At 41.3% G+C, this 18,201-nt stretch overlaps 1 protein-coding gene across 11 annotated transcripts in view; it reads right to left on the bottom strand.

The window, feature by feature from the left end:
• Positions 1–2,227, bottom strand: part of ephb3b (eph receptor B3b) — a 60,191-nt gene extending 57,964 nt beyond the window's left edge. For all 11 annotated transcript variants that reach the window (XM_019253966.2, XM_019253973.2, XM_019253968.2 and 8 more), the window contains exon 1: positions 1,458–2,227. In XM_019253966.2, coding sequence (XP_019109511.1) covers positions 1,458–1,521 — 64 coding nt within the window. In that variant the 5' untranslated portion in view covers positions 1,522–2,227. The remainder of the gene's footprint in view (positions 1–1,457) is intronic.
• Positions 2,228–18,201: the final 15,974 nt, after the last annotated feature.

Here is an 18,201-nt window from a genome sequence, read left to right as displayed (position 1 = left end):
TGATCTTTTCCCTGCACCGACTGTAACAGGCCTGCGGATGTTTTCTCAAATTAGGGTCAAGACACTGAAAAGTGAGTTGTGACTTAAATGAAACGCACGCATTGTGGTGTCGTGACAGGTTGCAAGTCTTTATTTTTTTAAATGATTTCGTTTTAACACGACCTTACGTTGGAGTGAAGTTTACTTTCAGAGTTTTCTACTTTTCTTGTCTGTATCTAATCCGCTGTATGAAGCTGATGTTTCTATTTTATTTCAAATCACTGAGAAAATTGTGAAACAAAGTTCATTTGAAAATAAAAAAGTCACGATAGGCGTCTTTCATTAAAAAAATAAATAAATAAATCTCTTCATACATGCTGCGGACAGGTCGAGAAACAAGCTGAGGGAGAGAAAGGCGTTCACTGAGCCAGTGGCCCACTGTCCTACTTTCATACTGGCACCAGAAGCCAACCGGGAGCCTCGCCTGGGCTTCAGCATACATAGTTCAAGCTTTAGGCCCCTTTCAACCTTATTTCCACTATTCCTGATTCCTATTCCCCTTCAAACGGAGCACAGTGAGACGTTTTCAAAAAATGTATGAAATGAATAACAGAAGACTGAGGCACTACCTCACTAAGCAGAATAAAAAGACACTGATTTTACGCACGGCAAACATCAACACAGCCCAAACAGATGGCTTTGTTACTAGAAGCAACTGTTATACAACATAACTGTAAATAATAAATCGATGAGAAGAATTATTTAACAATAGTAAAACTTAAACTAACAGATAGATCATTTATTTCATTTTGGGGTTCAGAACATTTGTGGATAAATTAGGGGGGAAACAATCATTTTATAGATTTTCCAAATCAACTGAGTTTTATTAAAACAGATTATTATTGTTTTTTTTTGTTTTTTTATGAGTGTATACTTTGGGCCCAAACTGATAGTCCACATGTCAAAAGGCCACACACTCACACAGCCCTAAAATACACGCAGCCGACCTGGGGGAAAGTGTCTGTGGAAGGAGGGGGGGGTGCTAGGAGCCGTGACTCCCCGATGAGATACAGTGTGGCGCTAATTTCTTGAAAGCGACGACGAAAGCACCAACAGCCGGCAATAGCTGATCTAACAAAAAAGGAATACACATCTAACAATTGAAATGGATGAGCTTTCGTTGACGCGCATAACAATCGTGTACTCACAACAGAACCGGCCACAGCGCTTGGCTGCGTAAAGCCAGTAATGCCATTAGGGATTCCTAAAAAGAAGCCAGATGGCCACTTTGAAAATGAAACATTAGGTTTAAATTCGGGGGGTGACAGATAATGAAGAATTTGGGTATACGGGAGCCTCACCCGCTGCGGCGCCCAGCCTCTGAGAGGCAATGGGTGCTGGCTCACTTGGTATTGAGGGAGAATAAGCTTTTAGGCATCGCAACAACAACAACAACAACTGAAGATGGGATTTCTTACCTTCAACGGCGGACACCACGGGCAGCAAGAGGCTGCATAAAAGCAGAAAGTAATCCATTGTCATAAAGCAGTCAGGTCGGACATGTAAATAGACCCGCGAGAGAGATGAGGGAGTACAATCCGACGCTCCACGCACACAGTCCCGTTCCAGTCCCTGTCCCAGTCCCAGCTGTGTCAAACCTCCAGGAACAGAGTTACCCCCATTCACAAAAAACACGTAAAGGTGAGTGTTGGGAGGAAATAACACCCTCTGCGTAAAATGTGTGAATATAGCAGCTGCTCTCCCGTTTCAGTGATCTCCAACGTGCCTTATTAAACCAGAGAAAAGGCAACGGGGCGCACAAGTCTATCCAGTCCCTTCCCCTCGCATTGAGCGAATCAGCTGAAAACAGGTAGTCCAGTTCGTGGTCACCATCCGGAGAATATTTCCAGCAATACTTAGGTGAGAGTCAGTGAAAGCAAAAAAGAAAAAAAAAAGAAAAGGAAAAGAGTATTAGAGCCTCCTCGGTGCGATCCAAAGACTTTCTCTGTAGTCAGAGGAGCAGAGGCAGAGATAGCCGCACTTGTGTCAAAACCATGGTGTTATAGTCCCAGCTAGGCATGTGCACGCTCACATGCGTCCACGATCAAGTGGGTATTCCTCTAAAGAAACAGCCGCGCGATTTACAGATATTTATTCCCTGAGCGAATTTATCAGCTTTGGCTGCTGAGTTGAACCGTCTGCTTCGCTCGGCGTGTGCACTGGAATGAAGCACCAAGACTGTGGAGGAATAACGGGTGAGAGAGAGAGAGAGAGAGAGAGAGAGAGCGAGCAGGGGGCACCAGGAGGAGGAGGGGTTACGGTTAAAGCAGCTGCATTGAAAAATGTCTACCTTGACAATCATTTAGTCTCATATTTATTGACAGAGATAAAATCATTGTCAGTTTCAAACATGGGTTCGCACTTCTTCCCACAGCAGTCTTTGTTTCTCGCATATCGGCACAAGAGAGGCACGGGTCCAAAGCGAACCATGTTCTCTTCCACATGCTTCACTGAAAACATTTCTGAGCCAGATCTATTAAAAAAAAAATAGTGTTTTTTGGAAAATTGCGAGAAACATTTTAAAATCTATTTTTGCATTTTCGGATATTCGTCAGCTTTTAATGTGATGGCGTGTTTACCGAGTTCGGGCATTTCTTTCTATTTTATCAGTCTCTCATTTACAGCGTGTCACTCTGCCTTTCCTTCCCTGGGACCCCATGCACAGTCATGGACGCACAGCGCCTCCCTGCGGGTCGCTCTGTTTCGATGCAAAGAAGAAACGGGAGTTTCTGCTGGGCTTTTTTCTGCTTTGATTAACATTTTTTTGTCTAACTGTGTGACTTCAAACTATTAAAACATATCCAAAAAGTTCCGATGGACGCTGGACAACCTTTACCCATCCGAGTTTAAAAGCACCTCGCCTGTTTTGAGATTTTCTGTGAGTATGAAAGTGACATCAGCTCATCCAAATGCGTTTATATTCTAGACCTCGTTTTAAAAAAGGTATGGATGAATAAAATATGCAATTGAAAACCATAGCTTGTTATATTCCATACATTTTTCCATTCATTTCTTCGCGGCATTTGAGTTTTCAGTTTAATTTAAAGTTCCAACAAAGCTGAAGAACTTTCCTGGACGCGACGCTTTTACTTGAGCGGAACATAAAAAGTGCACAGTTGTCCAAATCGCTCGTTTGTGATTCTAATACAGTGAGACTTTTAACCCAGTCGGTCAGTGGAGCAGTGCTTTTTTCCCCCCCTGCAGGATTATAAACCCGCAATTTACTTTTCCTCTTCGTTGGATATGTTGAAGAAAGGGGCATCAGTCACGACCAGCCTTTTACAGCCTCCCTCCTCAATCTGCCTGCCTTTATTTTATTGTATCGCTGAGTGCTTCAGTAGATTATCAAAACAGCAGTAAACAAAGTTCAAGTTAAGAGTCCAAGTTAGTTTTTTTTTAATAATTATTATTATTATTATTTACAGAAAAAAAAAAAAAAACTTCTACTTTACATTTTAAGTTTCAGGGAGTCATCATAGAGCCTTAAACGAACACAAATATCCATTTGCTCCTTGAAATAAAATCCTGTGATCTGTGGGGGAATTACAAGACTGCTGACAAAACAAAACAAAAACCCTCCAAGCACACAGGTTATAGCCATCAGGGGTTATTCCAGTAATATTGACACTACTCTAATGCTGAGTAATATTGTGTCCAATTTGTTTTGTTTAATTTAGTAATAACTGATGCATTTAATTAAGTCAGACATATATAACCGAGCCAGAGATGACAGGCACAGTTCTATAAGAGGCTGAACTTGGCATGGTCAGCATTAACACCAGGCTGCTAAATAGCATAAGTCGATTACATTATTAATTATGTTGAATATTGATGTGTTCTCTGCTTTATTTGAAATGAGAAAGAAGTGGAGAGATTTGGAGGATTTTTTGTCAGGCTACTCTCAACTTTAACTCTATGCAAAGAATAACAACTGTGTTCACAGAATGGAATTTGTCACCTTTTATGCAGGTATATAAAGAAATATTTTAGTTGTGTTATGGGGAAGCTAGACCTGTGAAATGTCCAAGTGAAGCCAAATGAGTGGTCTGTTAACATGGAAGTTAAAAGGTGATTGGATGCTATTTCCTGAGGGGTGCAAGTAGACAGTTGTAACTATGTGCTCTGTAGTGTGTCTCTCAGTTTTATGTGTCAGTGTTGCCACTGTCACAGAGTCGGCTGCTAATAAATCGTTAAAGATAATAAATAAAAGATACGTGTGTGCCAGTTGGCATATTTGTGTAACTTATAGTCACGATTCTAGTCAAAGTTGTAATCACCAAAATTCTCACATTCATCACTTGAGATTTTTCAGAATGATTTTAATTTCTTTTTGTGCCTCTATGTGAAACAGAAAAGTCTACTTGCATTAGGAAGAAATAGTGCCAGTATTTTTGTACAGTGGACACCAGTGCATTGTTGTTCCCCTGGTGATTCAAGTTTTTAAAGATATAATGCAACCCCCCATAGAGATTTTATTGTCAAAATAGTGCAATGAAAGAAACATAGAAATTGTACTTTTAAAGTGTTGTTGATGTTGCGATTCTGCTTTCAGAGTTTTAGGATTTAATTAGCAGAAATGTTCCAACAGTGGTAGAACCACTCTGAATCTCCCTTAGAGGAAAAATATGAAGAAAGGGTTGGTCTTTTGGATGTGAGTGAAAAACTCTTCAAAGTTTCCCAGCTTGGTGTTACAGGCCAACTTGTCAGAGTGATGTTTTCACTTTGTGCTGCCTTGTGTCTGAAGACAACTTTATGTTTTGCATGAAATGATGAAATTGTGTTTTAAAAGGACTTCGGAGATGATAAGAAAACATTGTTAAGCGTTGAACCAATGATCCACACTGTTCTTATTATGAATAGTGATCCAAAATACTAAATTAAAATAAAATAAAATAAATATATAATGAAACAAATATCTCAGCTAGAGTTATAAACATTGGATATGCTTATTATTGCTATTTGATGACATAGCAGCTCAGCAGTTGGGATAACACTAATGGAAATTGTTCTAATTTTAACTGCAGTATCAATGTATCAGCGTCAGTTATTTGATGTTGCTGCTACAGTTATATTGCGGCACAATTGTACACAATTACTGTCATTTTAATAACGGTACTGCTTCATTAACAAGGCTGTTGATGCTACACACAGGATTATTGCTATAAAAATACAATAAAAAAATCTGAAATAAACTTTTCATTTGTTTGTTTTCTGTGGTTAAGGACAGATCAATTTTATAATAACATTAATTATGAAAAATAAAATGCCTTTTATTGTTTTCATTTGAATTTCTTTGATGAATAATTTTCACTTTTAAGCATAAAGAAACTAGAGCAGTGAAGAAAAAGGCAGTAATAGTTCCCTCAAAGTATTTTGGAGAGTGGGTCACACTGCCACAAAATTTGTCAGATTCTCATATGAATTCTGGTACACCTCACAACGACATAGTCAGTTTGAAAGGAAAATCATTTCGTAAGTGAAGCGACGTGGGTAAGAGGATCTGTGGCGGCTTCAAAGAAGACTGTCTCGTTTGTTGCCAAAACCACTGAAGCCCTAGTTCTCCTGCCTGGTCGCCATTAAAGGGCAACCAGAAGCGCACTGAGTTCACGACTGCCACCTCTATCACGTCTATATGCTTATAACTGCTCTTAAAAGAAAATGAGGTATAAAGACTTTAGAGCAACTTTGCTAAGAAAAGAAAACATGAATTTAACAGATTTCTGTCGGGAGTCTGTTACACCTTTGAAGGTTCCTTCTAGAAGATCAGAAAGCGAATCTCTTGGTCTATGATAAACAAAAGATTACCAGGGGTAAGACTCTGAGAATTCCTGAACCCCCAACTGTTTGCCAATGTAAAAAATAAGTGCGTCAAACCATAAATATGGGCTTGGTATAAACCAACACACTAGGGGGGAAACTTTTTCCAATGAATGGAACGTCCACATTAATAAATCAACGGTTGTGTACTTTATAGGAATTTGGTTTTCACAAAACTTATGGAGCAGGTTTATTTTTCTGCGTTTTATAGTGTTTGACGGTTGGGAGTTTTTTTCTGTCTATGAATGGCAGCAGTAAAATGGCATATACAGACTCACTGTTATAGAATGACTGTAATGGGTCAAGATTGATGATGAAAACACCAACACACACACACACACAGATAGCTTATTTCTGGATACATTTTACTGATATTTTTTTCTTGGAGGTTTACCGTAACCAGTACCCATAACCAAAACACGCCTGACCCTAACCATTACCCTTACCTTTACCCTATAATCTAACCCCGAAGAGGACAAGAGGATATTACAGCTGTGCCTGAATGCAACTGCTCTGAAACCAAATTGTAGATACCAATTTTGTCCTGAAGCAGTGGCTGATCCGGAGTCCACAATTTGTTCCAAATGCGACTTAGAACAAACACATATACACACATACTGTACACAGACAAGGGGAAATTGTCCACTAAGTGTTCGTGAGAAGCACCTGGCACACATTAGAAAGTCAATAACTAAAGTGGCAGACATTTTACTGCCATATGGAAATTTCAAAAGCTTACACCTACTGCGCCCTCGCCAGACCTTCGCTAACCTCATCCATCCTTCCTCCCACTCATCTCATGCCAGGATATCGGTGTCCCTACTTTCTCTCTTAAAACGCACACACACACACACACACACGCAAACATAGTCCCAAAAGTTTTCTGACACATACTAAACTTCTCTAACCTTTCCTCCCTCACAAATCACATGCCCGGACGCAAACACAAACACACACAATCACCCCCTCTAGCATGCATAAAACTCTGGCAGACTTCACACAGAGACACACTCACACACACACTCACACACACACACACCCTGTAGCTCTGGGTATGGTCTAATAGCAGCACTAATGTGATGTGAGTGTGAGGGGATCGCTTTACTCTGGCAATATTAAGGGAATGGTGAGCCGTTGGTATGTCAGAGTGTCTTTTGACATGTGTGTGTGCACTTGTGTGTGTGTGTGTGTGTGAGAGAGTGAGTGCACAGGCAAAGAGTACTGGTAGTGCTGGTGGAGGAGGAATTGGTGGTGGGTGGCTCTGGAGAATCTCACAAAGGCTCAAAGCTGGAATCCAGGCAAAGAGGAGGTGCATGTGCATGTGTGTGAGTGTGAGTGTGTGTGTGTGTGTGTGGGAGAGAAGAAGGCTGTTTACAAGAGTTTTCAGGGTGGGGAGGGGTGGGGGTTTAATCCTAAAGGCCTTCACCACTGACCGTGCACTTAACACAGGATCACAAATGCAGCCCCAACTGAACCCCCTCAAGACCACCATCATCCACCCTCCTCTGGGGCACTAGCGCAAACACACCCAACACAACATCTAGTGTCTCGCTTCCAGCTAAGGCCCTGTCGCTGTAAATCAGCACCTACTTGCCAACCCCCCCCCCACCACACTCCTCTTCCCTTACCACCTCCAACACCCCAACTTCTGCCACAACCAGCTACTGTCTGTCTCTGGTGAGTATCTATCACCTTTCAGCACCCCCTCTACCTAACAGAAAAAAGATATACTTCACTGTCTCAGCTGACTGCAGATTTATGACTCAACCTCCCATCACCCCGACCCCGCTGTCTTTGTGCAGACTGACAGACAGACAGGCAGGCATTTAGGCAGACAGGCAGTCATAGATAGATGCAGTCATACCCCGCATGAGGATCCTTGTGTCATGCAGGCACACACATGTATTGCTGACAAACAGCCCAAGTATGGAAATTATACGGTGCGTGGACAAAAAGTGAGAGAAATAACCAATGACAGGATATTACGTCCACATATTACGTAAACGTGAGAGAAACAGACAGTTTCAGGTATTGAGGCTGAGTTGGTGGCACAAGGATTACATTTACTTCCAGCTCTGGGCACTGAGATTGGGTTTCTGACTTTGGTGTAAGATTGTAACTGTGAATGAAGATCCACAAAAATCGCCTTATCTACTGACTTGAATGAGCATGTCCAATTTGTCACATGTTGTTGCCATGACATTTATGCCCATATTCATAATCTGGGTAAGTCCGTCTACATTTGAAAAGTAGCTTGGATAACAAATTTTCCTCTATACTTTATCATAACATCAATCAATCTCTTTTTCTCTCTCTATTTTTCCAAAGCCTAAAAAAACTGAACTTAGTCTTAATTTATATCATTTGGAACATGTGAAAAACTCAAAAACGGCTACTCAAAAATGTATTTTGCTTACAACTACTTCGCTTGAATGTTTGACCTTCACTGTTCAGAATGATGTATGTGCCGAGTTTGACAATCGAAGGTTGTTTTCACATTCATCCGTTGCTGTGGAGATCAACGTCTTTTCAAAATGGGTTTTAATTTAAAAGCATTTGCTAGAAGTTATATACAAAAACAAACATACATCAGTCCATGCACCTCTTTCTCAAACCTCAACGTCTCAGACATGTTTTTCTCTGCCTGTTCTTTTCCCACCATGCCTCTGTTCACTGTGTTACAGTATTTTGTCTGGCCTGAGTGGCGAGGGAGGTCAAGGCAGGTGCACGTAGCCAGCAGAAACACTACTGTACTACTGTATGCTTCAGAGCTTTTCCCATTAACACAATGGAAAAACTGTGTATGCCATGTGTTGCTACGATCATTGCTATTGTAAATGCATGGCCTCCCCGAAGTGCAACCTGCTCCCTGTCTCGTTCCGAGGTACACTTGCCTGTACATTCCAGATTTATATGCTGTCTCCTTACATCCATGGCTGAGCTTGAAATATCTCAAGCTTAACTCGTGCCAACAAAATCGCTTTAGATTCATAAATATTCTGGACGTTTCTATCGTGGCGGTAGATTTCTTTCACGTTGGACAAAGGAAAGAACACTCAATTTACTTTAATAACTAAATGTTTTGAAGAAAATAAACCCATGACAAATTCCCAAGGACAAAGTCCAGACAGAGAGGGAAAAAGGAGACTCATGCAGGAATCCTCTGACATCGGCTAATATCAAAGGTCCAGGATGAATAATCACCGGTGCTGGTCCAATAACAGAATGATTGATTGGCCCAGAGCACCACACTGTCTGAGATAACATTGTTCAAAGTGTCCAAACACAATGTCAACAGAGTGCCTCCCTTGTGGGCGCCGTTCTTCCCTTCTTACCCAGAAACCCACTGTTGGCCCTTGACCTTTCAGCATGTCCAGCTGCAAAATGTAATCTTCCATGCAGCTCTGTGATCCCGAGGGTTGCCAACAGTGGCAAATGGTGGCAGATGTTCTCTACTGTAGGTTATTGGAGGTCACTATAAACATCCCTCAAAAACAAGCCAGGAAATAAACTTATTAAAAAGGCCTGGAGGAATTTTCAGAATGTATGATAGTGTAGCTATTGCTTTCCTCGTATCTCATACAAAAGACTTCAGGCCATTGACAGAAGCCGAGGTCAATAGCTTTGGTGTCTACTTTTTATGAGCATCAAATCACAACAAATTGTCTCTGTCTAGTTACTGTCAGTCAGGTGAAAAGGGATTTTATTCCCCCCTCAGTGTCCAGCTCTGCTCTGGCTTTCCCAGAGGTAGTTAGTCATGACAAAGTTTCTAACCACAAAAGCACATGGTTTCAGTTTAGTCCTCGCTACCATTCAACATGGCTCCCATCCGGTCCCTCTTTCTCTCTCCGCACCACTCATATACAACATACCATGACACGAAAGCTTCGTAATGGGAAGCAGAGCCTTAACCACCACCACCGCCCCTAAATCTGGACAACCATTAGGAAATGTCATCCCCATCTTAGGGTAAATGCTTGTAATATTTCTAATGACTCTACCTTTATGTGTAAGAGGGCTCTGCTGAATTATTTGAAATCCAAATAAGTGTGTCTAAATTAGAGTAGATTATTTTTGAGAGATGATACTGGTCCAGGGTGTCAGCTGGTTAATTGGTTAGCTGGTCTTTGCTTGGCCCACTGGCTGTTGGGCATGTGGTAAGCGAGCAGACACTTGGCAAGATGTTGCAAGACTGTAGTCATTTAGTGTGTATGTCTGCGAGTGTGTTTATGTGTAAGCCAAGCCCTTATTACCTCAGTGTGGGTGACTGTGAGGTGGTCTGTGTATGTGTGTGTGCGTGCTAAATCCTTATTACCGTAGTGTATGCGTAATGTAACCAAAGTACTTATTAGCCTGGCATGGCAGTGTGTGTGTGTGTGTGCATGTGTTTGTCTCTATTAGCTCCTTCAACCATACCAGATACTCCCTGAGCACTAGTTAGCATTTAAAATAACAAAAGCAAGCAGGACCCTGCCCAGGCTGCCACAAACATTACGAAAAAGCATAATTCACCCCATTACAGGTTAGTAATTGTCAGGACACTCATATAGACACAAGGTGTTTTAAAACTAGGAAATCATATGTCGCACATTTTAGTTTAACCACCCAAACAGAAATATTCTATAATTGTTATATTCATTATATTATTACAATTTTCGTTTCAATGTTGGGATATGGATTGTCAAATGTTGGATAGTTACAGAAACTGTCAGACACACTCCCCCAGTCCAACATCAGAAATGGTTTCCAAAGCAGCAATTCAACAAGCAGTTCTGATAAAGCATACTCGCAGCTTTACTTTGGATTACAGACTTCATTATGAAAAGTTTTCACTGGAGCTGCATGCTGCCAAAGAAATAGTCCCCAGGGAAACAGCTGAAATCTTCTTCTGTGGATTATCCAGAGTAACCAGGTAACTGTTTAGGGAAAAGAAGATGTAAAATGTAATTTAATACTGTGAGTCCCACAACAAAACTATATTGATCTCCAATATATTAATATGGATGTACTGTGTTGTGTACTATTCTCAGCTACATTAGAAACATGGTGGTTCAACAGGGCAGATTCTGTGAAAAAGGACCCACAGGATCTCATTCTAAAGCAACAAAAAACATAACAATTGTTATTTTTCAGGTGATGACACTCGAGTGAAAAGAGTTATGCACATTATATTCTATTTCTGTCATATTCTCTAAATAGAGCCCCATAAATCTTACACGTTAGACCTTTGAAGCCTGTATGCAATAGTAAAATAATGAAGTAAGTACACAAAATGGAAGAGTTGGCAGAAGTGATTAATAAAACATCTGAACAGAAAACTATTCTCGGGCCCAACTACAAACAGCAGCAGTTAAAATTCCATGTCTGTGCCCAGTTCCATGTTCATATGACTGCACTGTCTTTAATGCATTTTATTCTGCTTTTGCCTAGATATTGCCTAGATGAGCATCCAAACACATAAAAGTCTAGCCGACGATGAAACAAACACTCACAACCATCCTGCAGTTTCACAGTTGTCTTGGCCTCCACTAGACTCGAGGCAGACAAAGCAGAGAAATATTATTGCTTTGCCTCGGGGCTCTGACTTGTCCGTGCACTTACACATGATTACATCATCAATATTTGGGGCAACAAGTGAAACCAGTGCTGCCAGACGGCAACCCATATTATTTCACCTACTTATGAGTCACAACAAGCTATAGAGACAGGTAGACAATTTCACACGTAGTCAGTATTGTATTTTGTCTGGTATCGGAGGAAGCAGCCACTATAACCAATAATCATGGACTGAATGTAGATGACTTTCAGTAAACCGGTGTTTGTCACTCATGTTGATTCAGCTTTTTTCAGCTTGAATTTGCTTACACTGCATCTAAAATGTAATTTTAATTAGTCTATCCATTTTGTCCTTCTTGTAAAATTACTTCTGTTTTACTATTACTTCTTGTAAAATTACTTCTGTGTTTAAGCCTATACTATCCTGTCCAAAATGCTCCACAAAATCCAAGCTAAAAGCTTGAATGACGACTGCTGCAGCTGGTCTCGTGGGTTTAAATATGAGGTTTGGAATAATAGTATAGCATGTTGCTCTCTCACTTTCTCTACTCATGCATGCTGTGACAACCGACTGGCGGACCAAGAGAAAGGCAAGATCCCTGGCAGAGAAGGTAATTTAGTAAAGCGGATATGTAATTCAAGAACGTGCACCCATACACAGACAAGCCTGCACAGTATGCACATGGCAGTAGGGATGAATGCATGCAGTTGTGGAGGCATACACACACACACACACACACAAACACATGACTGTACCCAACAAGCATTTGACAGACAGCAACACGCAGGAGGTGGCCAAGTTCAACCACTTTCCATTCCCCAATGACATTTACATGACGCACAGGTTGAGACTCTGTGAAAACATTAAAGCGGCTTTGGAAAGTGTTTGGAGCTGATATCATAATGGTATTTAGTTTATGGTTTTACAAAGCAATGCATGCAGCACAAACAAAACCAAAAAAAAAACAAAAACACATCAATAACTTTGGTGCTATATTTACATGTGCAGTCTCTCATATGAAGATTTATTCAACGTTAAATTGTTGGCTAAGTGTGCGCTTACATACATGCACAGACACATAGACGAGTTATGAATGCGCAGAATTTTTTTTTCCCCCTCTTATGCAGCCCCACCCATCTTTATGGCACACACACACACAAGGAAACAGTTGCTCTGCCAATGCCTACCCACACACCAACCCATAACCACCAGTCAGCCGCCTTATGCCTGTCGCTGATACAAACAGACAACACGAAATGCTCTGCCAAGAAGCAATCAGTCAGAAAGAGTGCCTCAGTGATTTGTTATGAGCAGGTGCTGTGAAGAAAACTGACAGGCAATGTTTTATCATCATTTACTGCCGGTAAATTGATAGTAGACATAATGAAACTATAAAAATGTCTGCAGCACCAGCCAGGACAAGGTGCTCTGTGGTTGCATATGTGTACGTACATGTGTGCGCGTGGTGTGCATGTGTCGGAAGAGATCCATTGCTTAGCAATTCACAAAACTTCCACATTACTTACATCATGGTCCCATTGTTTTCTTAGCTGATAAGGAAGTACTTGAGCTGTTTGCAAACCGTCAATAAAGGGGAGAAGACAATAGAACTATTCAAAAGCCGGAGAGAAGGAGAACGGTGTAATAAGAAGGAGAGAGGGAAACAGAGCATGGCTGTGTGTGTGTGTGTGTGTGTGTGTGTGTGTGTGTGTGTGTGTGCGGTTTGTGGGGACAGAAAATGGGTGCCGTTCAAATAAACAAACTTCAACAAAGTGGCTAATTTTCAGCATTGTTGCATTATATCATGTCGCCCTGCTGCAAGTCATCATAGGGTGTTTAGTGACTTTGCCCAGTGCTCACTATATAACTCTACCCCTCCCACACACACACACACACACATAGGTCTGTCACCCATGGCGATGTGAGTGATCTCTGTATGGACGCTGCTGAGCAGCTCAAGGGGCATCTGGTCTTTTTCCCCTCTCAGTCGCTGAAATGTAAACACCCCAGTTGCCTGGATTTGCCAAATGAGCACCTGGTATTTCAAAGTGGCCTCCTGGCTGTGACTTTCTTTTTTTTTTTTCCGAGTTAGGGTGGGAGGCAAGGCTGTTCTGCATTATGTAGACATACACACAAGCATGGTTGCACGCACACTCACTGTTGTTCACCACAAATGTATAGTCAGAGTGGAGACACAGTATGAGACAGGCCAGCAGGCCCACACACACACACACACACACACACACACACACACACACACATTGACACAAGTAGTTTAACTAAAAAAAAAAAATGCATGCTTAGGTACACGCGCAATATGCAGTCACACACACACACCACACGTTCGGTCATTCCCTCACCTGGCCTTGTGTTTAGTCTATACCAAGTGTAATGGTATACGGTAGGATTACTACAACCCTCTGAGGTGCTGCAATACAGCGGTGTGGTGTGTGTCAAGACTGTCTGTCCTCGTCCCTGCAGGCTGCTGCGACTTGTCATCCAAGCAGTTAGCCACAGGGAGCTAAGCCAGACCCCAAACCTTCACACTGTTAATCTGAGAAAAAATAATTGGGGTCATCACACAAGTACATCCATTGAAAAAATAAAAAAAAATAGGGAGAAAAAAAAATGAATAGATGGAAAAAAAGTTTTCTTGTAACATGGTTAAAGAAAAGATGAAGAATTTTTCGTCCAATTTAAGTTTTTCTCACTAAGAGTGTCAAATCAGATGACTGCTCACTGGAGGATGAGGTTTCCAAACATTCACAAAAGTAAAGTGGGTAAAACCACATTAAATCCAATCCTTTATTTTCTTGGCTAATTTACTGTATAAAAACTAACTAAAATGCTCAGAAAAAAAAGATGTACCAAATACAATTTGGAACATATAGGGCTTCATCTGGATTTAACAATGAACAAATAGAAAGTTGGAATTACTACCGATTAGCTGACAAGCTTGGATGGATTCATATGATGATCATTCTATGCATGTTAATGTCCACAACAACACAATACAAAGTAATCCTAATGAGAAGAACACATTTGTTCAGTTTTGTTGGCAACACTATCTTGAAGATCATCAGTCCTCGTTAATTTTTATTATTTTTGAGAATTAATCTGTTTTTTCATAACCGCTTGTGGTGGTTCACGTCTCCTTTTGCCATTTTTACTGAAAAAACATATTAACATATATTCACAGTTAGATTCCCCCCCGCTGTTATAATATTTCCTAACAAGCCTATTAAAGCCTCTGCTGCCTTTTTATACAGTCTTTTTTTTAAATACCAAAAGGGGAGACTCAGTTCCCAGCACCATGAAGGAGGATACCATCCTCTGTGGTGTAATTGCTCATTATGTTGTTTATGGTGAGACTTGCCAAGCTGACTCTTGGCCAGATTTCTATTTAGATAAAAATAGCATGTCTGAAAAAAAAATATTGTTCTCTTTCTTTTCGCCAAAGTGAAAAAGACTACTGCAAATGAGAATGAATATAACAGGCATAGTGCAGTATAAGAAAACAAGTGAAAAGTAATGATATCATGTTACACACCCACAATGCCTCACAATGTAATCATTCTTATGACAAAACTGCAGCCTGCCACAAAGAATACTGTCTATACACAGACAACATCTCCATTTGGCCTGGGGAGCCTATATTCATCTCCCCCCTAACCTCTTCCTAAAATGGAAAATGTTGTCTTGTTGCTTTTGGGGCTGATTCACATTCACATGATAACAGACTATGTCATGTCACTGCATGCCTTGACATTGACAGTGTACGGCCAACACTGGCTGTCTGTCATCGGTGCACGCTGACACATCCTGGCCTACACCCACTAAGACCTGAATGAGGCACTGAGGTTAGAAAGCAAGTTGTCTCATTTTCTGACACATTCCATGGCAATTAATCACCAGTCTGGAAGATGAGCGAGCATTTAAATTGTGTTTATTATTTATGCGTGAATGCATATGTGGTGACTCGTTTGCGTTTACCTAACTGAAAGAAATATGGGCTTGAGCGGGTGTGTGAAACACTGTTTTGTGGGGCAAATGTTTGTTGTGTGAGATCATAGATGAAAGTATTTTTTTTTTCTTTTTGTGTGTGTATATGTGTGTGTACATTCTTGTATGTGGGTCTGGATGTATGTGAGTATTCTGACACGTCTCGCTGAACAAATCAGGCACACTTCTCTCATGCTTTCAGGAAACTTTTCACGAGGGACTGTGATACTCTCCTCTACCCACTCCAGCACCAAAGTGGTGTTCTGCCTTTGTAGCAAATCTCTGTTTTTCTCAACTGGCTGCTTCCACTAGGGAAACAGAACACATTCTACAGACAAGCATGAGAAACACCCTAACAAAACAGGCTACAAACAGTAAGCATGGATACAGAAATGCTGATAATGTCAGTATTTCTTTTTTCATGTCTTTTCCCCTGTCTCCATCGGAGAAAAAAACTATGGTATCTGTCATTGTTTGTCATTTTGTCTTGGGTATGTTCAGCTGTTTTGTGTGAATGTTTAGAAGTTTCCCATGGGTGCTGATGGGGAAAACAGATCTTGGCAATATTTTACTTCGATGCCCCAAGGTTGCAGGACCTTCAGTCTTTCTGCCTCCTTAGCAATGGCCCACCTTTGCCTTTCATTACCTACTTTTGTCTTCCTTTTCTTCTCCTTTTGCCCTTCCTTTTACTTTCATCAAAACTTCAGCAAAACAGGAGCTCTGTGGTCTCCTCCTATGCGCTGGGGGCAAAGGTGCTCTAGATTAAAAAGAACTTTGCAAATTGAATTCACACTTGATGAAACAAACAGATTTGCATGTGTCTATCCGCCTGAGACGGGGTGGCCAGCTTCAGGCAACGAACTGTCCCACCTCTGAACAGTGTAACGCGCTCAACTAATTAATGGGCTGTTATTGGAGAAATGTGTCACAGAGTTTGAGGTGAGGCAATGTAGAGCGATGCGACCCCAGTCCAATAAAGGTCGAGGTCCTTGCTAATAGGATGGAACCAGGTCATTTCTTAAGCCAAAGTTTCCAACCCACGTTTGTGGTGCTCTGTCTTAAGTTTTGTATCAGTCTAGCTCATTCACATGTCAAAAAGCAAAGATTGATTCTAACCCTGTTCGTCTTTTTTGTCAAATGGCTTACATTGTCATTTCTTTGTATTATGTTGGCAATATGTAAAATATTCAAACTGCTTTGAAGCCATATTGTGGTGACAGCTGCGCATTCGAGTTGACAGCTGAGTCTATTACCCCCTTCTTTTTTTCATCAAAGGATGCGTTTCCTCACATTACATCAATGTAGAAATGACACTGATGTGTGGCAATACTTCTATACTAGAATTCTGTGTGTTCTTGGGTTCATTTATGTAATGCATTTTTTTCATTTGTTGCCCTTTGGTCCCAACTGGTGGTATTATTTTATGATGTACCGTGAGCTATTTCTGTAATGGCTCAGGGCCACACACCGCTACAGCAAGGCCTTCACTCTGTGTTTTGTTGGCCTTTATGGTAGCCTCCCTGCTGGTTGCCAACAGAGGTCAGTGGGGAGATCGGTTGGGCATCGGCAACCACAGATAAACCTTCCTCTCTCCCTGGGCATGATGGGATGGCTCATGGGAGCACTGTGGGCAGACAGGCTGACGCGTTTCCTCCCCTTCTCTGTCCCTTCAGCTATTTACCAGATGGAGGTCCCATCCAAGCAGGAATTTCACACCCTATTGACAATGTAGCTTCTGTCAGCTGCCGCTCCAGCACCCATTACCACGGGCTCATCCTTTCTTCTGTCCCTTCCGTGTTTCCCTCTGTCTCTCTCTCTGCCTTAGTTTAATCCTTCAAGGGTGTTCTGCCTTGTAGGTTGTTAAAAGAAAAGGCAGGATCCGGGCTTAAACCCAAGGGTCAATGGTTGGTCAGGGATGTGTGGCTAGGGTGTGGCTTTGTTTTTAAGGTGCTCTGTTAGTTTAGCTGGGGAAGGAAGTTGAGTGTCAGGGTGCTGAAAACAGACAAATTGATAAGTCACATGACCTTACGGAAAGGAAATAAACTTTTTCAGTTCTCAATAGGCTTCAGGATGATGTACGTGTGAATAATGCCATGGAAAACATTTGGACAGCTTGTTTATCGGCCACTTGTCAAAGGGTTTTTTTTTCTTAACACTGACTTTCCAATCCAAGTCCAGACTGCAATTTATCCTGTAAGGTTATTTACAGCAGTTACCTACCATTCTCATGAAGGTGTTAACCACTCTGTGTCGCCTCCCTCTTTACCAGGGTATTTGGGCTTCTAAATATCCCTAAAAATGTTTGTACAATCCCTTTTTTTTCCCCAACAAATTTCCCAGGCAGCTTTTGGACCTGAGGTACAAAATGGTCAACCATTTGCTTAGTTCCACTCAAAATCAGCCATAACACATAAGGGAAATCTCCAGAGATGCGGGGCAAAGCGATATACCTTCTCTGTGGATACAGCTGGGGGTGCAGATGGAGTTGCATATGATGAATCACAAATGCAGAAATGAAAATGTCACAATGAAAAGGTAATAGGTTTATGATAAGTGCCACAGCCTGAATAATAAACCCCATAACTCCAATAAGTCCTACATAATGAGTTCAGTATCAGTTCTTCATACCATTCTATCTCCAAGAAGGGTTTGCTGCTGGAGTATGATAGATAAGTGGGTGGAGCATCTTAGGGGATGAAAACAAAGAAGGCCCAACTCGTGTGACAGGGACAGAGTGAATGCCCCCTCACAGTAGGCAGCAGTGGACTTAGACCATATGACATGTT

Source organism: Larimichthys crocea, chromosome XVII (assembly GCF_000972845.2).
Source record: "Larimichthys crocea isolate SSNF chromosome XVII, L_crocea_2.0, whole genome shotgun sequence".
NCBI lineage: Eukaryota > Metazoa > Chordata > Actinopteri > Sciaenidae > Larimichthys > Larimichthys crocea.
The sequence above is the reverse complement of the archived record's forward strand: the minus strand, read 5'-3'. Positions and strand labels throughout refer to the sequence as shown.